The following is a 20,520-nucleotide window of genomic DNA, read 5'->3' as shown; positions in this document are numbered from 1 at the left end:
GGATGATGTGGAAAAGGCAAGTGCCAGTGATGATTGGAGCCATGTGAAGTTAGTGAAGATATGTAGAAGGATGCCCTTTAGAAGATAAATTTAATACCGAGAGAGTTGTATTCTGTTGCCTTTTCTTTTTATTTGGGAATATGCAGGTTTTTATGAGTGAGGAGATGGAAGTACCTGGGCTGCTGACCAGTCCCAGGAATTAAAAACTGGTAACCAAAGTTTCGTATTCTATTCCAAACTTTTCACATCCCTATTATGTTCTTCCTAAAAAAAAAAAAAGGACAGTTACTTTTGTGATATTCAGATGAACTCAAGAGAGGAGTGAAAATTGTGTCGCTAAATTGGATTTCCCACTTCATGGCTATATTAAGACAGGTTAGAACTGGGACCCGGATACATAAGTAACAGTATGTTCTCTTGTGACTTGGTTTGCCTCTGGGTAAATTAACATGTCCCTTTGTGTGGCACCCCAGTGTGGGTGAGTTTCCTGATTTATAACAAACTTATCTACTGTCAGGCCTTCTGTAAAATAAATTCAAAGTATGTTCAGAATCACAGACAAAATTAAATACTACAGCATAGAGAAACCAGTAAACTGCTAATCTTGAAGGAAAGGGGTGCTATTAATCAAATATCCAAGTTTATTTTGTGTGGCTCAAAACTAACGAATCAGAATATAATATACTTATAACAAAAAAGATCACTGCGTAGTTTAATCTTTCTCCTATGAGTTGAAAGTCAGAGTAAACACACAAAATTCAGAGTTATGAACAGCAGGGGTACGGGTACATAAATGCCAATCAATAGTTTCATTAGATGAACGTTGGACTATATTGTTTATTATATTACTACTAACAATTGTATCCCCATTTAGTCATCAACACTTATTTAGCAATTTCTGAATACATTTTCAGGTTTTATTCTAGCAATGAATTTGAAGGCTATCCTGGAAGAAGAAATATCTACAGGTAATTTTTGTCAAGTCACTCTAGTATTTTTATATGTTGATATTCGAATAAAAATATGTCAGGGTTCTCAGGAAATGTAGAATGTTTTTTGTCTTAAATTTAATAAAAATAATTTATGAATTAAGATAAAACATTCAGAGAGTATTGTACACTACATCAGTATAAAAAATATCCACCCCCCAAATATTGGCCAACTCAAAATGTTCATTTCAAAAACAAAAACCAAGAAATTCTAGTGCTGATGCAAATATGAAACTAAATCCTTGAACTAAATTTAGAGGCAATTAAGGACATTCATTCACTTAACACACATTTATTCAGTACCTACTGTGTACCAAGCATTGTATTTTTTCCCCATAATGTGTGATTTCTTGTAATATGGCTCACTTTGGCTTAAGTCTATTATGATTGGAAGTAACTCATCTCTGTTTCTAAATTAGTGTTTAAGTCAGTCAGTGGTTCACTTGGTGACGGGAAAGATGCCCTCAACAGCCCCTTCTGGATGTAGAAATAAAAACAATGGTAGTGTACTATATGCCAAGCACCTTTTTATCTGCTTTACATATGTAATTTCATTTAATCCCCACAACTCTATGAGGCAGGTGATATTGTTGGAGTCCAGATTTGTACCTAGGCATGCTGACCTCACCTCCTTACTTTTAACTGCCTACCTAATGTTTCCAAGATCACATCAAAATGTGAACATGAATACAACTGTAGTAGAGAAAATAAATTTCCCCTTGCTGCGTTCCTCTGTTCCCTCTGGATCATGGCTCCTTACCTGTTTGGGAGAATCCCTCTCTGCTACCCTCTACCATGCCCGAGGCAAGGTCAGGGGCAGCCACAGAAGAAATACTGCGGTGGCCACAGGTAACTTTACCAGCCACAACAGGGCTCCAAGCCTGCCCCTATCCTGGCTCAATACCACGTAGTCTGCCCCAGATGAGATTCTGATTCTGAGGGTTTGGGGAAAGGTCCCGGAGTCTATGTATTAAACCAATCACTCTGTTCAGGAGCCACACAGACGGCTCTGCTGGGGAGAGAGGGGGCAACATGGGAGGTGCAGGTTGGCTTGTGCAGGAATGTGTGGAGGGAGCATTCCCAAGAAGAGATCCCGTGAGCCCAAATTTCCCGCCACAAGGAATGAAAGACACAGTAGCCACATAGAACTGTGGTTTCTTATTTCCAATTTGCTTATTAGTAATTTCTCCTTCTCCTTTCTTGGTGAAATGGCTAGATTTTCCTTGTATGTTTTGCTGTGGGAGCACAAAAAGAGCAATGGGACAATGAAGAACTATGCATTCTCTGATAAAATTGGTAAAGTGTAAGAGTAATGGCTATAGGAAGTGACTACCTCACTCCCATTCAAGGTGTTAGATATTTCTCCCACCCCAGGAAAACACAAAGGGCCTCCCTTCAAGGTTTGTGCCTCTTCAGGCAAAGATGGATTGAAAATCAGGCTACATCAAAATACTACGATTCCCCTTTACTTTAAGCGATATTGGCAACAGAAAAATAAAGTGGGTTTGATGTCAATATGTAAATTAGTCATTTTACATGGAGTACTACATTTTGATAAGTACAATCTCAAAATTTCAGCTTGGTTTTATTTTCATTTTCCTCTAGAATTAGCATTGGAGGCTATCCTCCAAGAAAGAAGTGCGTCACTTGCCATCTAAGGAAAGAAAGGTGCCAATATTACACAGCAAGTTTCAGTGACTACGCCAAGTACTACGCACTCGTCTGCTATGGTAGGTCATGCCCCTAGCACAAGTTCTACCATCCCACTGCCACTGTCGTCATCCTTGTTACTGCCATCTGATCAATCCTTAGCTACAGATTATTCAGTCCTTGTTATATGTGAGGATCTTATCTTATCTAAGGCTTATGGGGAAAAAATGAAAGGAAGATAAGAAAACATCATTATCTCCCTTTTTGCAGTTGAGGAAACAGAGTAGCTTGCAAATGTCCACACTGCTGGTAAGCATCAGAGCCAGGATGGCAATAAGGGTCGTTTACGGTAAACCCTGAGCTCTTTACCTACCACGTACCACTGCACCATGACGTGGTATGCAAACACTATCTACCAGCTATCCACAGCAGGATTCAAACAATATCATAAAAACAAGTGTTCTCTGATAAAATGATTGCTGGACTTCAGCCCCATTTTACCGAAGAAATGTCCATCTCCTACAGCCAAGGGAAAGAACAAAGGCCTAGAAACCTGAGCTCCTTTCCTTGCAGGCTAATAACTCTTTGAACTGCAGCTTCAATGGGGGTGGAAAATGAACTTTTGTCACCTAGTATGTCCTTTCTAAAATGGAAAACAATAAGTAATTCATTCAAATAAAAAAATAGGTAATAAAATAGACTAAACATTTCCTAGCTATTTAGGCCATGTGTGAATAATTTGGTGAATAATTTCTATCGAAATTATTTTACTTTACGCATAACATTTTATCTACATCTTGAACAAGTGGCATGCAATAAAACAGGCTACGTTAGGCGATCAGTAGATCATGAGGTATGTTGGGGTCTTGGTAGTCATCATGAGGATTTGGAAAACTGACTTGGAAAATAATTACCCTTTCATTCTCTGTCCTGTCCCCCTGGTTAATCCCTGAGTTTCCCTGATGAAGTTCAGAAAACAGAAGGGGTTATAACAAAATGTATGCCACTCTCCTCTTTCTGGTATCAATTCTCCACATGGAGGTGGGCGGCTTAGAGAATAAATGGAATCTGACTGACTGAGATCCCCACTCAGTTGCAGAGGACCCTGGGGTTCCCTTTACTTCCCAGAAGGAAGGCCACCCTGACATGCCACTTCCCTAGGTCCAGTCACCTGGCCCCAGAACCTGAGCTCATTTGATTATGTAGAAATGACTAAGCATTTTAACCCAAATGCTCCCATCAAAATGGACACAAGATGTCAGTTTGATACAACGCCTTCCCAAAATGTTTGGTCAGTGGCATTTATGAAAAATCAAAAGATTGTTTGTTGTTCATGACCGTATGTGCTGATTGTGGTTATGGCATTTAAAGGTATATGTTAAATGTCCCTCTCAAGTTATGTGCAACATTTTTCAACCCACGCTATGTATTTCTGCAGGATATATTGAAAGCTTACGTGCCCGGAAAGTAGTGTTATTGAACTAACTGTACTGAATCTTCTGGTTGTCTTTCTCTCTTGAAGGCAGAGGCTACTTTCTTTTAATCTTTATAATCATAAGGCTAATGCATAATAAACATTGAAAGTTTGCTGAATGAACATAGGTACTAGACAAGATCAAAGTTTTGCTGCCTTTTGCAAAGGCTACCAAAAAACTCATTTTTGTGCTGATATATATACTGCAAAGACATCAGTGACCCTACATTTACATACTTGTATTTATATGTATATTTACCGGCATTCTGCATTTGTACAATCCTTTAACGCTTTTTGAAGGCACTATACCACTTTTTATATCCCTTTGTCTTCCTAATATCTACTTGAGCCTAAGTGCCCACTAAAGAGAAAAGTGAGCAAAGATTAAGCTCTCATCAAAAGTTGGTGGAAAAGTCCTTTCTAGAACTTGAATCGCCTGACTTTTCCACACTCGCTTTTCCTCGGCAGTATGGTAATTTCCCATTTAGCAAAAAATACACTGTGTGGGAAGCAGCACATCGTCTGGTGTTTTTGAAGCTCCAGTAAAATGAGTCACTGAGCCATCATAGGAAAAACCTTGAAATCTTTCCCTTTGGGACTAAGAGTAAAGCCTCATTATGTAACTTCAAACTCTCCAAGAGAGAGGGTAAGTAAATCTCAGATAATAGAATTAAAATAGGTAAAAAGATATTGATGATGCTATGGAACGAAAGCAATGCAGAGGAGGGACTCTATGTAATTGATGCTTATCCCAGTAGGACCACGTCCTCAGGCAGCTGTGTCAATGGTGGTCAGTCATTAGTTTGTCTCATAGTTTGGGCAAAAAAGATATGCCAATTGTCACTACTGGAATTGTACATCCATGAAAATTCCATAGAGTGGATGCTGATTGACTGAAGTCTAGAAATGCAGACTCATGTCTCATTTCCTTGCATTCTGACCAAAAATGTGATATGTGCTTTCCCTTATAATAACTTTGAAGAAAAGCTGGCCAAACTGAAAATCTCTGAAATTAAATCGCATAAAATTTTGAGAATGCAAACAATAAAGAACTGCTGGTTTTTGAGGGAGCCTAATAAATAATATCCCTTCTCCTCCCTCCCAGTTGTACTGAGAAGCCAGGCAGGAAATCATAAGATTAGTTTTATTATCTACCAAGGTGAGCTGGAGAATGTGGCTAAGGTGTGGCTTCCTAATACTGCACCCCAGAATGACAATTATTCACACAAATATGGGTATAAGTGGACTGCCACTGGCTTTCCCCATGGGGCCTGGCACTGTCACGCATCACTGAAAAGCAGATCAAAAGCATGTTCTCTGCAGGGAGAAAGATGCCAGGAATGAGGCAGAAAGAGCTTCTCACACCCAGAACTCACCAAAAAGGTCATTCCCTTTCCATTTGCTTGGGACCAAGGGTGCTACGCTAAGGACACTCCCTCCACATAGAAGGAAGCATCACGAGCGCAGATGAACATCTCACTCCCACCCTCCGTGTTTGCTACTCTAAGTCATTGACTACCTGAGCAAATTTATCCTTTGAAAGTATACTTACAGGGGCCGGCCCGGTGGCGCAGAGGTTAAGCGCACATGTTCTACTTCAGCGACCCGGGGTTCGCTGGTTTGGATCCCAGGTGCAGACATGGCACCGCGTGGCAAGCCATGCTGTGGCAGGCGTCCCACATATAAAGTAGAGAAAGATGGGCATAGCTCAGGGCCAGTCTTCCTCAGGAAAAAGAGGGGGATTGGCAGATACTAGCTCAGGGCTAATCTTCCCTGGAAAAAAAAGTGCATTTCCAGGTATCATTTTAATCTATAGTTCAAGTGATAGATAATTAGTGTTTGATTGTAGATTTGTTAAAACAATCAGTTTCTGCACAGAGACCCTGAATTCCGTGTTGGAATATATAGTGGACACCAGTATGCCACCCAGACCCTCTACCTTCAGGACTGAATCACTCATTTCTCCAGCTGCTGAGAGTGCTGGTGGCTGACAGTTCACAGCTGAGCACCCCTTCATGAGATTATTCTTATCCCAGGCCACATCCAATGACCGTTCCATTCTGGACTATAAAAGCTGGCCCTGTTGGTCCCATGCAAGACAATTCTGCAGCTTGTCTAGCTCCAGAGCTCCCTGTGGCGTTTGCGGAGGCCTGTGCTGTGACTGTGCAGAGGCCCCCCTGCCTTTGCTGCCCCACCCTTCCTCTCCTTCTCCCACAAGTGTGCATCCTAATACCCACCCCAGGTAAACTTTGGCCCCACAAAACTCCTTCTGGGTCTGTTTTTGGGGGGCAATGTGACCTGCCACAGAATATTTGAACAGGCAACATATTCTATATAAATTTGCTTCTGCATATATTAATTACAGCAAAAAAAAGATGTTGGGTTCTACCTACCAAAATAAACTGAGCATTGAACCAAGAAGCCAGATTAAAAATACAATCTTGGTACCAGTGAAGGTTATTTGCTAATAATGTTGCAGCTAAAACTGGCTCGAATAGCATGACATCTTCCCAGAAGATGCCCCATTTATCCCATTTATCACTGAAGTTTCTGGGGTCCATTTGTGTAATTAGATCCTGACTGTTCAGGAGCACTCTTGGAAAAGTGCACAAGTATCTCCTCTCTCATATTTGTTCTTTGATTGGGATCTGAGACCACGTGTTGTTTAAATGTAACTTAAAAGGTGATGTTTACTTCTCTATGGGAACAATATAGCTGCAGAATTAAAAGATGTACTTGAGTTTGACACTAATCACAAATACTACCAGCAGTTCTTATTGTAAACTATGTTATTTTAAAACTAAGCCACGTGTTTGTTTTCATCCTGTGCACAGGCCCAGGCCTCCCCATTTCCACCCTTCACGATGGCAGAACAGATCAAGGTACTCTCTCTCTTGCATGCTGTTGTCTTGTCTAAAGAAATCCTGACCTCTCAGTGACACTACACTAGAGGAAGCGAGACTGTTTCCCCAGACCAACAGGGAGAATTACGATGGACTCCATCATCATAGCTTATTATTATACAGATTTGGGTATTCTTTGAATCAAACCCAATCATGTGAAATTCAATAATTATTTGCGATAAGAACCTGGTGTATCGCAGATGAGTTTTAGTAGAGGGATTAAACTTATCTTCCCTAATCAGCCTTATAAAAAACACAGAAGCCTAGAATCAGAGGGAAACTCAGGATATTTAGTACAACCTCCCTCCCAAGTAAGAATTCCTGTTTTTTTGTAACATCCCAAACTGGAGACAAATTCCAGATATAACTTCAGTTCACGCTAGCTTTTGTGTTTTAACAGCTACATCACACTATTGCCACGTATGAAAGCCCTGAAATTTGGAGGTTGTTTCCATTTTCAACTGCTGTTGAGGCAGCCCTCCATCCCATATTTGCGATATTGGTTCAAAATAGTTCACAGCTCAAAGACAACTGTTTTTGCTCTCGAGAGAGTTGTCCAAGTATATAATTGCCCTGATACTCTTCCTGAGGTTCTCTATCTTTTGATTTACTATTAAACAACATTAGAGGGTTGAAGTTGACAGAGACTAGGGACAATGAGGGACTCCAGCACTCGATCATCCCTGGACAGCTTTGGTGACAATTCAAGAGACTGCTTTGGGATTAGTTTGTCTGCCAGCTCAATGGCTCAAGTGGAAGTGAAAATAAGGTAATGAGGAAAAATAGAGTCAGTTCAGGAGCTCTGGACAGGACAGACATTTTAATAATGGGACCGTGAATTTGGTTTCATTTTGAAGGGTTTTTTTACCTTGTGTCTGATGATGAAACACTTTTAAGAATAACAGATTGTATTTCTCAATTTGGCTCATCCCAACCTTCAGGGAGAGAAATTTTAAAGCAGTACTACTTTCAAATCTGTAAGTTTTTGTTTTAATGGAAATCACCATAAATCTATAACTCCCATTTTATCAAGACTGCAAAGTAAAGGTCAGCTGTCCTTTTCCTATAGCATGAATTTCCACTTTCTTACTGTCCTTCTCATATTCCTGCCAGATACCAATTTTTGTACTGCTTATGAAGCTTTATTAGTTCACCCAGTACTTACAAAACAGGTGCAGTGTTCATGTCACTCTCATATATGTCATTTGTATTTATATGTTTTCTACCTTGCGAAATAGACTACAGATTCTCTTAGAGCACAGTTTTGCAAACTTGCCTGATGGTGAATTCTCGGGAGGTGTTTATTATAAATACATATTCTCAGGCCCTCCCCAGAGATTCCAGTTCAGTAGATCTTAAATTGGGCTAGGGGATCTGTATTTTTCATAAATGCCTAGACGTAAGTTTTGAGCTGCTTTTTAGAGCAGATTCTATGTTTTCTATTTATTTGTAGTATTTTCACCCATTTTCCATTGCATTTGATGCCAGCAATCTTCATTCAATGAATACTTATTGAGCACCTACCACATGAAGTCAGCCACTATGCTGGATACTAGATCCTTAAAATCAGCAGATACTGGGTTAGACATTGTCTGTGTCCTCAAAGAGATTATAGATCAGTGGGGGAAGCAAACATGTGAATGGGCAGTGCCAATGCAGTGGGGTAAAGTATTAAGATAGAGGAAATAGGGCATGAAAGCACGTAGACAGGGCACCTTCTCTGGGTTTCTTGGATTGGGAAATGATGATAGCTACATCAAACTGGAGTTTCATAAATATGAGGGAGGGATGGATGCTGCTTGGATGTCTGACTTGGTCAAGTGGGTTCATATTGATGCTTTTTACTGAAGGATGGGATTCACTGTGGAACGAAGGTTTTGGGGGAGATGATGAATTTTGTTTTGGATGTTGAGTTTGACATACTGATGAGATATCCAAGGAGAGCTGTCCTGGAGTGATATAGTTTTAGATATGGATGTTTGAGGATTGGTTTGGACTGAAGATGATGGTCAAGAAGTCACTTGTTTATGGACTACATGGTTACTAAGGCCATGGAAGTGAGTGAGATAGCAGAGTGGGAAAAATGAGGGTGGGTGGGGGTGATGGAGAGTAAGCCCAGAATAAAACTGTGTGATTACCAAAAAGACAAGAAATAACAAGTGTTGGCAAGGAGATGGAGAAAAGGGAACACTTGTGCACTGTTGGTGGGAATGTAAATTGGTGCAGCCACTATGGAAAACAGTTTGAAGGTTCCTCAAAAAAATAAAAATAGAACTATCATGTGATCCAGCAATTCCACTTCTGGTTGTTTATCCAAAGAAAACAAAAACACTAATTCCAAAAGATATGTGCACTCCCATGTTCATTACAGCATTATTTACAATAGCCAACACATGGAAACAGTCTAAGTGTCCACAGATGGCTGAATGGATAAAGAAAATGTGGTATATATAAATATACAAAGGAATATTATTTGGCCATAAGAAAGATTGAAATCCTGCCATTCATGAGAACATGGATGGACCTTGAATGCATTATGGTAAGTGAAATAAGTCAGGCAGAGAAAGAAAAATACTTTATGATCTCACTTATATGTGGATTCTAAAAAACAACAAAAACTACAGAGCTCATAGATGCAGAGAACAGATTGGTGTTTGCCAGAGCAAGAGGGCCAGGTGGTGGGCGAAATGGATGAAGGAGGTCAAAAGGTATGACCTTCCATTTATAAAATAAATAAGTCATGAGACTATAAAGTACAGCATGGTAGCTATAGTTAATATTATATTGTATATTTGAAAGTTGCTATAGAGTAGACCTTAAACATTCTCATCACAAGGAAAAAAAATTGTATGGTGATGGATGTAAACTAGACATTGCAATGATCATTTCACAATATATATAAATATCAAATCATTACCTTGTACACCTGAAACTAATATAATGTTATATATAAATTATACCTCAATTAAAAAAACTGTGTGGAACACCAACATGAGAAATAGAAAGAGAAAAATGAGCCTGTAAAGGAGACCAAGAGGGAACAGAGGGAGGAGGACAAACCTTGAGAGTATGGCGTCATGGAAGGCGGGGAGGAGAGGATCTCAAGAGAGAGGGCATTCTCATCTGTGTCAAGTGCTGCAGAGAATGAAGGCAGACCTTCTCTAAATCAATGGATTTAGCAATAAGGAGATAAGCATTAGCATTACCTCAGACAGAGCAGTTTCAGTGGAGCAGTGGAGGTGGAAGCCAGATTGCAGTAAATTAAGGCCTGCATAGGAGGTAAATAAAAAGAGATGGTATTTTCAACAGGTCTGGCTAATGAGAGGAGGAAAGAGGTAGGATGGCTTGAAGGGATTGGTAGATATTTAATTTTGGTTTTGAAAGATGATGAATGTGTGAGCATGGCAAATGCTGATGGAAGAAATTAGGAGACCAAAAGGGGTTGAAGACATAAAGGAGAGAGGTCATTGAGAAGCTGGGAAAAGATGCATTCCAGAAACAGGTGAGGATTAATTTCTTGCATTGTGATGAGAGGGAATAAAGAAATTAACTACGTAATTGTAGGAAAGTTTGTAGACGTTGCAGAAAATAGTGCCATGACTTCATTTTCTCTGCAAAATGGGGTGAGGTCATTTGAAAATAACAGATAGTACTTGCACTGGATGCTATGGAAACCCAGGAGAACTTGACATGGAGTGTCAGTTGAGGCTTAGTCACTTTAGGCACAGTAGGTGCTCATTAAAATTACCCAACTCATTGATATCATTTATCAGCTTTTCCACAGATTCTTCACATAATTTAATTAATGAGCAATCCATTGTGGTTAATATGATTTAAACAAAAATCTCACACATGATCCATCTTCATTACCACTTGATGTCATCAAAATGAAGAGTCTACAGATAAAGAGAGAACATGTACTACATGTCAGTTACTAGGTACTGAGTATGCTGGGTACTTCGTATACAATGATGAGTGAAAGAACATTAAAGGTGCAATCTGGACTGAGCGCTCCTTTGCCAGGTCACAGACTTTAAAGTATGCGTTTTGTTTTTTGGGGGGTTTTTGTTGTTTTTGTGAGGAAGATTGGCCCTGAGCTAACATCTGTTGCCAATCTTCCTCTTTTTTTCTTTCTCCCCAAAGCCCCAGTACATAGTTCTATATCTTAGTAGCAAGTCCTTCTAGTTCTTCCATGTGGGATGCTGCCACAGCATGGCTTGATGAGCAATGTGTAGGTCTGTGCCCAGGATTGGAACGAGGGAACCCTGGGCTGCCGAAGCAGACCACAAGAACTTAACTACTATTCTCCCCAGGCCAGGCCCTCGTCATAGACTTTTGATGCAAAGTCACATAATGCAATTGCTACCCCTTCCTCTCCACACAACCCTGTGAAAATCCATTTTGCTCCAAGGGTGGGAAGGTTGCCCACTTATCATCCAGAAAAAAATGTAGAAGCTCTAGTAAGCTTTAAATTTAATTTGACATTTCAGCAATTCATGAATCAGAAAAGTTCAATAGCTAGGAACAGAATGGAAAAGGAGTCAAAGTCAAACCAATCTGACACCACCTGTACTTTGTCTCGGACTTTCAGTACCTGTTAGTAAAATGATAAAAATAGTACCTAATAAGTAAATAATGCAGCCACTCTGTGCTTGCTCTCCATAGGACTCCCTTTATCCGGTGATAGCTCCGCATACAGAACCCACACAAGGAGAATGAAGAGCTGGCTCCATTGTACTTAGAATTGTGTATTCATTTTATTTTTTTGGTTTTAATTTTTAAGATGTCACAAGTATCTCTTTCCTGATGGATTATCCAAAGTTAAAATGAAATTTATTATGTATCTTATACAACTCGTACCAAAACATCTATACTTGTTCTAAGATTAAATATAACATGTTGGAGCAAAATGCCATGAGTATATGAAAACTGAGAGTTACAAGGGAAGTGGTTTGGCAAACTTAGTGTAGTTACAAGTACTCCTCCAGTTCCCTATCTTCAAAGACTACTTTTTAAAAAGGCACAAAAACAAGAAGTCCACAGGATGTCTTTTGTAGAAGTTGCCATATCTCAGAAGTCATCCAGACTCTCTTTTCAAAATAAAGGTAAAAACTCCACGTATTATTTGAAAGCCTGTCTTTTCCCTAGAAGAAGCCTGGTGTCAATTCTAGTTCAAAATAAAGTTTACAAAAAGCTCTCCATTGCTAGAAACTTATTTGTATATACCACCAATCTACAGCATCAGGAGATTAATGGATTTGTTCATTTTCAAAGATTAAAGTGTGAAACATAACTGAGCTCGCATATAAATAGCAATTTTTTAGAAGATCTTTTAAGGTAAAAGACAAAAAGAGATCATAGTGTGTATATATTCTTGTTTTGCTAAGATATATAACTACCATGAGAGAAAGGATTTTTTTTAATTGCATTAAATTGGTTTATAACATTATACAAATTTCAGGTGTACATCGTTATATATTTCAATTTCTATGTAGATTACAGCATGTTCACCACTCAAAGACTAATTGCTATCCATCACCACATACTTGTGCCTAATCACCCCTTTTGCCTTTCTCCCTCTCCTCTTCCCCTGTGGTAACCATCAATCCAATCTCTGTTTCTATTTGTTTGTTTGTCATTGTTTTTATCTTCTACTTATAAGTGAGATCATATGGTATTTGACTTTCTCCCTCTGACTTATTTTGCTTAGCATAATACCCTTAAGGTCCATTCATGTTGTCACAAATGGCTGGATTTCATCATTTCTTATGGCTGAGTAATATTCCATTGTGTATATATGTCACATCTTCTTTATGCATTCATCTCTTGATGGGCACCTAGGTTGCTTCCAAGTCTTGGCTATTGTGAATAATGCTGCAATGAACATAGGGGTGAATATATCTTTATGCATTTATGTTTTCATGTTCTTTGGAAAAATACCCAGCAGTGGAATAGCTGGATCATATGGTAGTTCTATTCTTAATTTTTTGAGGAATCTCCATACTGTTTTCCACAGTGGCTGCACCAGTTTGCACTCCCACCAGCAGTATATGAGGGTTCCCTTCTTTCCACATCCTCTCCAACACTTATTGTTTCCTGTCTTGTTAATTATAGCCATGAGAGAAAGGATTTGAAGGAACAGGATGCACAGCAATTCAACTGCCCCCTCCAAAAAAGAAAGAATATCTTATATTAACCAAGTGCAACAGCAAAATGTTAAGAAAGAAATAGATATAAAAAAAATTTTAGAAAATGATAATTGACTTCCCACATTGAAAATTTATTAAAAAACTTTGTAAGTACATAATTATTTTAAAGTTGATATTTTAGCAAAATAGATTTTACTTCTATTACTTTTTTTTTAGTAGATGACAAAAAATGTCACCTACTCAGATTATAGCTTTACATTAAAAAATAAAAGTTGGCGATGGGAAAATGTGGCTGAATAAACATTGTTGCTTTGATGATTCTGTTTTGATGCTGTAAGGAACAGTTTAGGCAGCAATGATTGATGTCTTTCATAAGCTCATACTTGCTTTAAAGGCTAGACTTAAAAATATGCTTGTCAATGTGAAACTCCTTAGCAATCCTTGCAGAGATTCAGTTTCATCCATATTAAAGCCAAAGGAATTTTAAGAAAGGAATTTTCTTATGGAAATTAATTAAAAATGAACATTTTCCTTTTTTAAGAAATTAAAATCCTGGAAGAAAACAAGGAATTGGAAAATGCTTTGAAAAATATCAAGCTGCCTAAAGAGGAAATTAAGAAACTTGAAGTGGATGAAATTAGTAAGATCTTTTAAAAACTTCTTATTTATAGATATGAAGCTGAACATTTATCTTACTTTTTTTAAAAAAAAGTTAGATGGTAAATATTTAAGTCCAAATCCTATAATTTTCAAACAATCTTACCATAATAGTAGAGTTTCACAAAATACCATTAATATGTTTATGAATAGGATTGATCCTATACTTTTCTGTAGCTCCATTTCAACACTGATATTTTTTTTAAAAGAGCTAGTCTAATTTTAATTTTAGAATGTGTGCTTCTAGAAAAGCAATAATTCAAGATTTGTAATAATTTGAAATTAGACAAAAATACGTAATAAAAATCAATTTGAAACACATTCTTGATTCTTAACTTGCTAGTTATGAATTTGTTTTATGTTCTATTATTAAAGAAAATAAATGATGCTATCAATCTAGTGGAATGACTTTTCTCCTTTTTTTCCCTAGCTTTATGGTACAAGATGATTCTTCCTCCTCAATTTGACAAATCGAAGAAGTATCCCTTACTAATTCAAGTGTATGTAGTATTTTCTTGTGTGTAAGAACTATTTACTGAAAATATGTTGAATTAAATACACATTTATGAGATAGAATAAACCATTCTCCTTGGTAACAGTTCCTATTGATGCTGTTTTTATATATTCCTCAACTAATCAGAGTAAATAAAATATGGCTATTTAAAATAGATTGAGGAAGTTTTGAGATTTTAGATGGACTTGCTTGCCTTTGCTGTGTTAAATTTCCTTTGTATGGCAAATTGCCGAATGTGTCAGAATACCTTTGAGATAGAGAAATTGCAGCCAAAAAAATATTGTAAATCATCTTAACATCTTATGTAATTGAGTTAGAAATGAAATAAGGCAATGGAATACATTTAGTGGAATCACACCCAAAATCAGTGCTGACCTACACACAATTTGCTTAAAACACCATGAATTTTTTTTAGTATATCTTATGCCTGCTTTTAGCAAGTGGCAGGTGGCAGAAATGACGAAAAACCCACACATATTCCTTGAAATGCCAACCCTAGATGTATCCGTTTTGGGGAATAAGAGAGGCTGTGTCCCAAAACAACTTCCTTGTAGCAAACCTCTGGGAAAAGCCTGGTCCTCTCTTGATTTTGAGCCAGTTCTAATGCCACTGTTATTGAAATTTTATCATATAAATGTATGAAGAAATACTAAAGGCAATTCTTGGCCATGATGGGAAGTTGAGTTTTACAAAGGAATAAGAGATTCTATGTATATTTTTTTCCTTTAGGTATGGTGGTCCCTGCAGTCAGAGCGTAAGGTCTATATTCGCTATTAGTTGGATATCTTATCTTGCAAGTAAGGAAGGGATAGTCATCGCCTTGGTGGATGGTCGAGGAACGGCTTTCCAAGGTGACAAACTCCTGTACGCAGTGTATCGAAAGCTGGGTGTTTATGAAGTTGAGGACCAGATCACAGCTGTCAGGTGAGCGCTTTGTCATTCAAACAGAAATTGACATGCAACAAAAGTCACACAGTCACTATTGGGTTTATCCATCCTTAACGACTTAAATCTTTTTGTCTATTTACCTAACTTCGTCCAAAGCTATCATTAATCTTAAAGGGATATTTTTGCCCATGAGAAAAATATTATTCATGGAATAATGGAAGAGAGCTAATAAATTCTTATAAAATGATTTAAAGTGATAAATGGCAAATACTCTTTCGATATTTTAGTCTTTCTAATATTTTTTCACTTATTAACATGGTTCATAATTACCAGAAAAATTTGTATAACTCTAGGGATGGTCTGTAGGAGCCCAAACATCTGAACTTGCTGAAGCATTGTGGATTTGACCTTTAAATTTAGAAATGGCTCAAGATCTTGTCAGCACTGTATATTTATAGATGTTAGACATTAATTTGTAATTAAACTAGCTCTGAAGTTCAGCTATTTTAGCATGAAAATGTTTTCCTATTTTCATTAACAAAAAATTCATCTTACATGATAGAAATTATATTATGAAAACATTTAGAGGAGGAAAGACAGATTCATAACCTGAGTTCTTCTTCTCAACTACATTCTCAATCACAATTTATGGCTCAGTCCTTTTTTCCTAAAACGTAAGGAATGTAATCACCAAAATCATTGCTTATTTGGAAAAACTGCACAGGATTCTTCTGGATATTTCTCTATAGTTATTGGGTTTCTGTTATTATGGTATGAATAGGTGAAGTTAGAGAATGGTAGTTTATAAATGGGGCCAATTGCACTCTTAGTCATGAATGTCTATACATGCATGACAGCTAAAGGTCAAACACTGTTTCACAACAAAGAGCAATTTAGAAAATTCATTAGTACATTTCTTTTATCATCTTAATGTCATTTAATAGTATTACTAGTTATTGATTTCAATGCAGCATACACAACACAGATCGTATTCAACAACTAGGAGCCAGGCCTAGACAACGCTTTTCTGTATTTTTACCTCTAATTAAAACAGAAGAGTTTAGACTCACAAGTAATTATTTTTAAAAATGGAAAAGTAATCACAACCCATGTGTTTTCAAATTTTTCTTCCATTCTTTGAGCAGTAATATACACACACTTAAACACAAAATATTCGATTAAAAACAAAGCCTATTTGAGGGAAATCTGACATATTTATAGATTATTATACAACATGAGAAGATCTGTAGTGACAGATATGTAGGACATGAAACCACAAATTGAGATCACCCACACATAACTTCTAGGAGGCTCCATCTTTCTTACTGATGCAAATTTTTGGCCTTTCTACTGCCAACTTGTTTGGGGGAGTCTTCTGCCTGACAGAGAGACATAGAAGAGATAATTCAAAGAAAAAGTCCACCAAGAGATCTCATATGAAGACTGTAGTGTGCCTTAATGGGAATATGAACACAATTGTGAGCATGATAGACTTAATTCTTTAAGGAATTTCGTGTTTTGGTTTTTTTTTTTTCAGCACTGTGGGTCACATCTCTGTATTTAAACCATCCAATAAACCCAAGGACAGGTAATCCTGGGACGACATCAAAGACAGAGATGTAAATTATGCCTCATTTGTAATTCAATTCGGTCTTTTCCAAAGTTGGTAGAGCTAAAAAGTGGTTTGTTTTGGCATTGGTTAAAAAACAATCTCATTATCATCATCATCTCATAATCACAGCACACCAATAACAAAAACATACATTATATTTTTGTGCATTTGTTTACCACCAAAACTGCAGCATTCAAATTTAAGAATACCTCGAGAAACAGAACAGATCACTTATTCACATGTTCCTTGGGTGGAATGAAAATTTAAACCTGAAACCCACGTATAGCCCTTAACAAAAGTTGTTATTTCTGATGTTCAACACATAGGACATGAAGCCACAAATTCTACCAATTTTCACAATAGCATAAATGTCTTTGGCGTTTAGAATTGAAGATGGGCCAGAGGCGGTAATCGGCTAGCTTTACAACTTCTCTCAGCCATTTTTAGGATTGAACCTGAAGAAAACCTTCCTGCTATACAGCAGGCATATGTTCACTCATTTGTTCAACCACTTAACAGCAATTGGTCCCACATTAATACATGTGATTGCAATGCCCTCTGTATAAAATTGTGTAATTTACAACTTCTACTGTCAGTGCACTCCCAATCTTTGCGAAGTAGACAAACCACCTGCACTCTGAGAAAGCGTTGCTTTTAGTTACTTTTAGTAAACACCCTAGTGAACAAGTGGCGGCCGTGTGGTCCATGCAAAGCACACATACAACAGTGGAGATGCTAGCTGGGGCTGGCCTTGACTTTGCTTGAAATCATTTTTCTGCAAAAGTGAAAAGAAAGCCTTGGAACCTAATGCTTTGAGAAAACAAAAGCTAAAAGGGATAGATTCATAATGATAATTCTGGGAATAATTCAAGCACATGTCTCCCCAAGAAGTGTTTTAGGAATCAGACGCTGAATGTCTGGCCTGGGGAATTGAGGTTGTAATGCCTCTATGGTAGCCCTCAAATACCCCCCAAAGAATGAAATTTGTCCCCTTGAATCTCTTATAAAATGCGATCTGACTAAATTTTTTACATACAAAAAGAAAATCATACGTATATATTTGGAAACACCAGTAAATACTAGTCAGGGTCAATAAATAGATTCAAACAAAGCAAAGCGTGGGGGGAAAAGTCATACAACATCACAATTTTTGGCTATGCAAAAGAGAATGCTTCTACAGAGCTGCTTGTGAGGTCAAAGCATAAGTGAACCTGGGACCTACTTTCTTCAGGCTTCCCTGCAAACAGTACATTTGTGGGACCCATAGAACTTCAGTAGTTATAGAGTCAACTCTGCTCATTTGATGTATATTTGGCATTTTTGACATACCCACAATTTTGAAATTTTATATAACCTGAGGGTTAATGGTAAGGAAGAATTACATGAAGAAAAAATATCATATCATACTGTTATACATGGTATCAATAAGAATATTTCCAAAATAGAATAATAATTGATCACTAGGCTTCCAAACTAACCTTTGGTCTAGGGCCATTTTCATGAGAGAAAAGTTGTAAACTTCAATCCAGCCTCCCAAATTCAAAAATCATGCTTTTTCATTTGTTACTAACATTTTGTTGATTTAACCACATTATCTACAGTATTTCTGATAACCCTCCTGGAAGCTCTTCAGAATTTGGAGTTAAATTTTACAGAGCCTGGTTGTTCTCAAAATGCTCTGATTATCTAGCTAACCTTTAACCTAGTCTTGCCACATTAAGTGTTAATGTTTCATTTCCAGGTTAACTATTGCACTATCGTTTCCCGTAAATGTCATCCTTTCAGAATAAACCTAGGAAGGGAGTTGTTAAGAATTTCCTGTTCCCATATATCACCTGTTATTTGCTTTTACCCCAGATGCAAGGCAATATGATTGCTAGCTTCTGGGAGATCATAAAATCACGATTGGTTTTATGGCTCAGAACTGTCTTCAAGCACTAGTGGCAAGATGATTTTTTTAACAAAGAAAGTGAACCTTCTCTTCTTTCATTTGGTTTTTGAAGTTTGTGGAAGAATTGCAGAAATGCCACACTTTCCTGCATGCTGTCTCTGCTTTACCATGAACAGCATCCACACAGGTAGCGACTTTCCATTCGCTACTGCATTTCTTCCCTCTAGACTCCTCAGTGTCCCTCAGAATCAGTGTCGGGTAAGCTGTGACTGACGGGGCTTCTTCCCATCTGTTTGTCCCGGGCATTGGCCCAACTCCTCTCTGCATCGGAAACGTGCTTGTTGAATCAATGCAAGGAGCAAAATGGTTGCTGTGAAATCCTTTAAGAAACTCTATTATTCACTAATGAAAATGACTCCGTCCTACTTCCAGAGAATGAGAAAGGACATAAGACAACTGAAGGGAACAAAAAATGGTATTTTTCTGGGGCCGCGTGTGCCACTTTGGTCTCCCCCTCTCCTCCTTGTGTTGCATCCAGGCCTCCACAATGGCTCATCCAGTTTGCTGTTTAATTCCACTGCTTCTGCTTCTCTGAGAGTTTCTTGAGTTTTTATCAAACCATTCTCAAAATAAATCACAATGCTCTAGAACACCAGCCCTCAAGGGGACATGGAATAAATTAGCCTAAAACATTCTTGTTTTGTACCAACTTTGCAAAGCTACATTTCTGAGGGCTTCCCTGAGGACTTTTTAAAAGCTGCCCTTTACCATGGCCTCTTGCTCCCAAGGAGAGATTTATTTTCAAAATAGTTTTCAAATGGAGGCTCTTCCATGATGGAGCTCAAATGAATCATGTCCATATCCTAAAAGATACCTATAATTGTCCATACCTTGATAAACTGAGAGTACCTGAGTATGAAATGGGAGGAGGATGGATATTTTTCCACAGATGAATGTGACCAAAACTGAACTGGTGATTATCATTAACATCTAAGCCAAGTCATAAGAAATTAATAAAACTTAAAACAGCAACAACAAATGCCTTTTTTCCAAAAGCCAAGGATTTGGGAATTTGGTCTTAGTCATGGTGCTATTACTTCTTGTGTTATTATGAGCCCGTGTCTTGACCTATTTGAGTCCCAAGTAACCCACACAATGAGGACATGTGACCTTACAGCTCTGAAAGAACTACTCAATAGATGTACAATGAAGTCTAAAGGATCCTTTTATCCTCTGCAGAAAACATGATAATACTCTTTTAATTATTTGTACATGTGGCCTTATTATGCATGTGTTTAAACAAAGAAAATGTAGCATTTCTATTAAATCTTTGGATTAAATATGCTTGTGTAATGAAGTAAATGTCATGTTTACACACTTAAAATTCTAAAAATTTGTTTCTTTTACTTTAGAAAATTCATAGAAATGGGTTTCATTGATGAAAAAAGAATAGCCATATGGGGCTGGGTGAGTTGTTTTATATGTTTTATGCCTGTTATTCAGTTCAGCAATCATCATTTTCTAAAGTGTTCGTTTATAAGGTTTCTCATGAAATGTTAATGTTGTAACATAATTTAATCTGTCAATGGAAACAGTCAATTTGGATAATCTTGGCTTTAAAGTGGTGGTTCTAAGTGTTTGTTCCTTTTTTTCAATTATTTAGTTTCTTCTCTGTACAGCAAATTAATTCATAATTGATACATTTTTACTTAATTTTTTGGTATTAGATTATAGTAAATTGAACTGAACCATATTCATCAGAAGTTTAATTTTCTTTGTTACTTCAGAGTTAA

At 37.5% G+C, this 20,520-nt stretch overlaps 1 protein-coding gene across 9 annotated transcripts in view; it reads left to right on the top strand.

Moving 5' to 3' along the window:
- The window catches only part of FAP (fibroblast activation protein alpha), a 74,074-nt gene that overhangs the window by 42,244 nt on the left and 11,310 nt on the right, over nucleotides 1–20,520 (top strand). For 6 of the 9 annotated variants that reach the window (XM_014860158.3, XM_070507989.1, XM_044768813.2 and 3 more), the window contains 7 exons: nucleotides 915–968; nucleotides 2,595–2,719; nucleotides 6,948–6,995; nucleotides 13,707–13,805; nucleotides 14,253–14,322; nucleotides 15,066–15,260; nucleotides 20,140–20,194. In XM_014860158.3, coding sequence (XP_014715644.2) covers nucleotides 915–968; nucleotides 2,595–2,719; nucleotides 6,948–6,995; nucleotides 13,707–13,805; nucleotides 14,253–14,322; nucleotides 15,066–15,260; nucleotides 20,140–20,194 — 646 coding nt within the window. The remainder of the gene's footprint in view (nucleotides 1–914; nucleotides 969–2,594; nucleotides 2,720–6,947; nucleotides 6,996–13,706; nucleotides 13,806–14,252; nucleotides 14,323–15,065; nucleotides 15,261–20,139; nucleotides 20,195–20,520) is intronic. The other 3 variants (XM_070507986.1, XM_070507992.1, XM_070507990.1) reach the window with 1 other exon arrangement.

Source organism: Equus asinus, chromosome 4 (assembly GCF_041296235.1).
Source record: "Equus asinus isolate D_3611 breed Donkey chromosome 4, EquAss-T2T_v2, whole genome shotgun sequence".
NCBI classification, from domain to species: domain Eukaryota; kingdom Metazoa; phylum Chordata; class Mammalia; order Perissodactyla; family Equidae; genus Equus; species Equus asinus.
The sequence above is the reverse complement of the archived record's forward strand: the minus strand, read 5'-3'. Positions and strand labels throughout refer to the sequence as shown.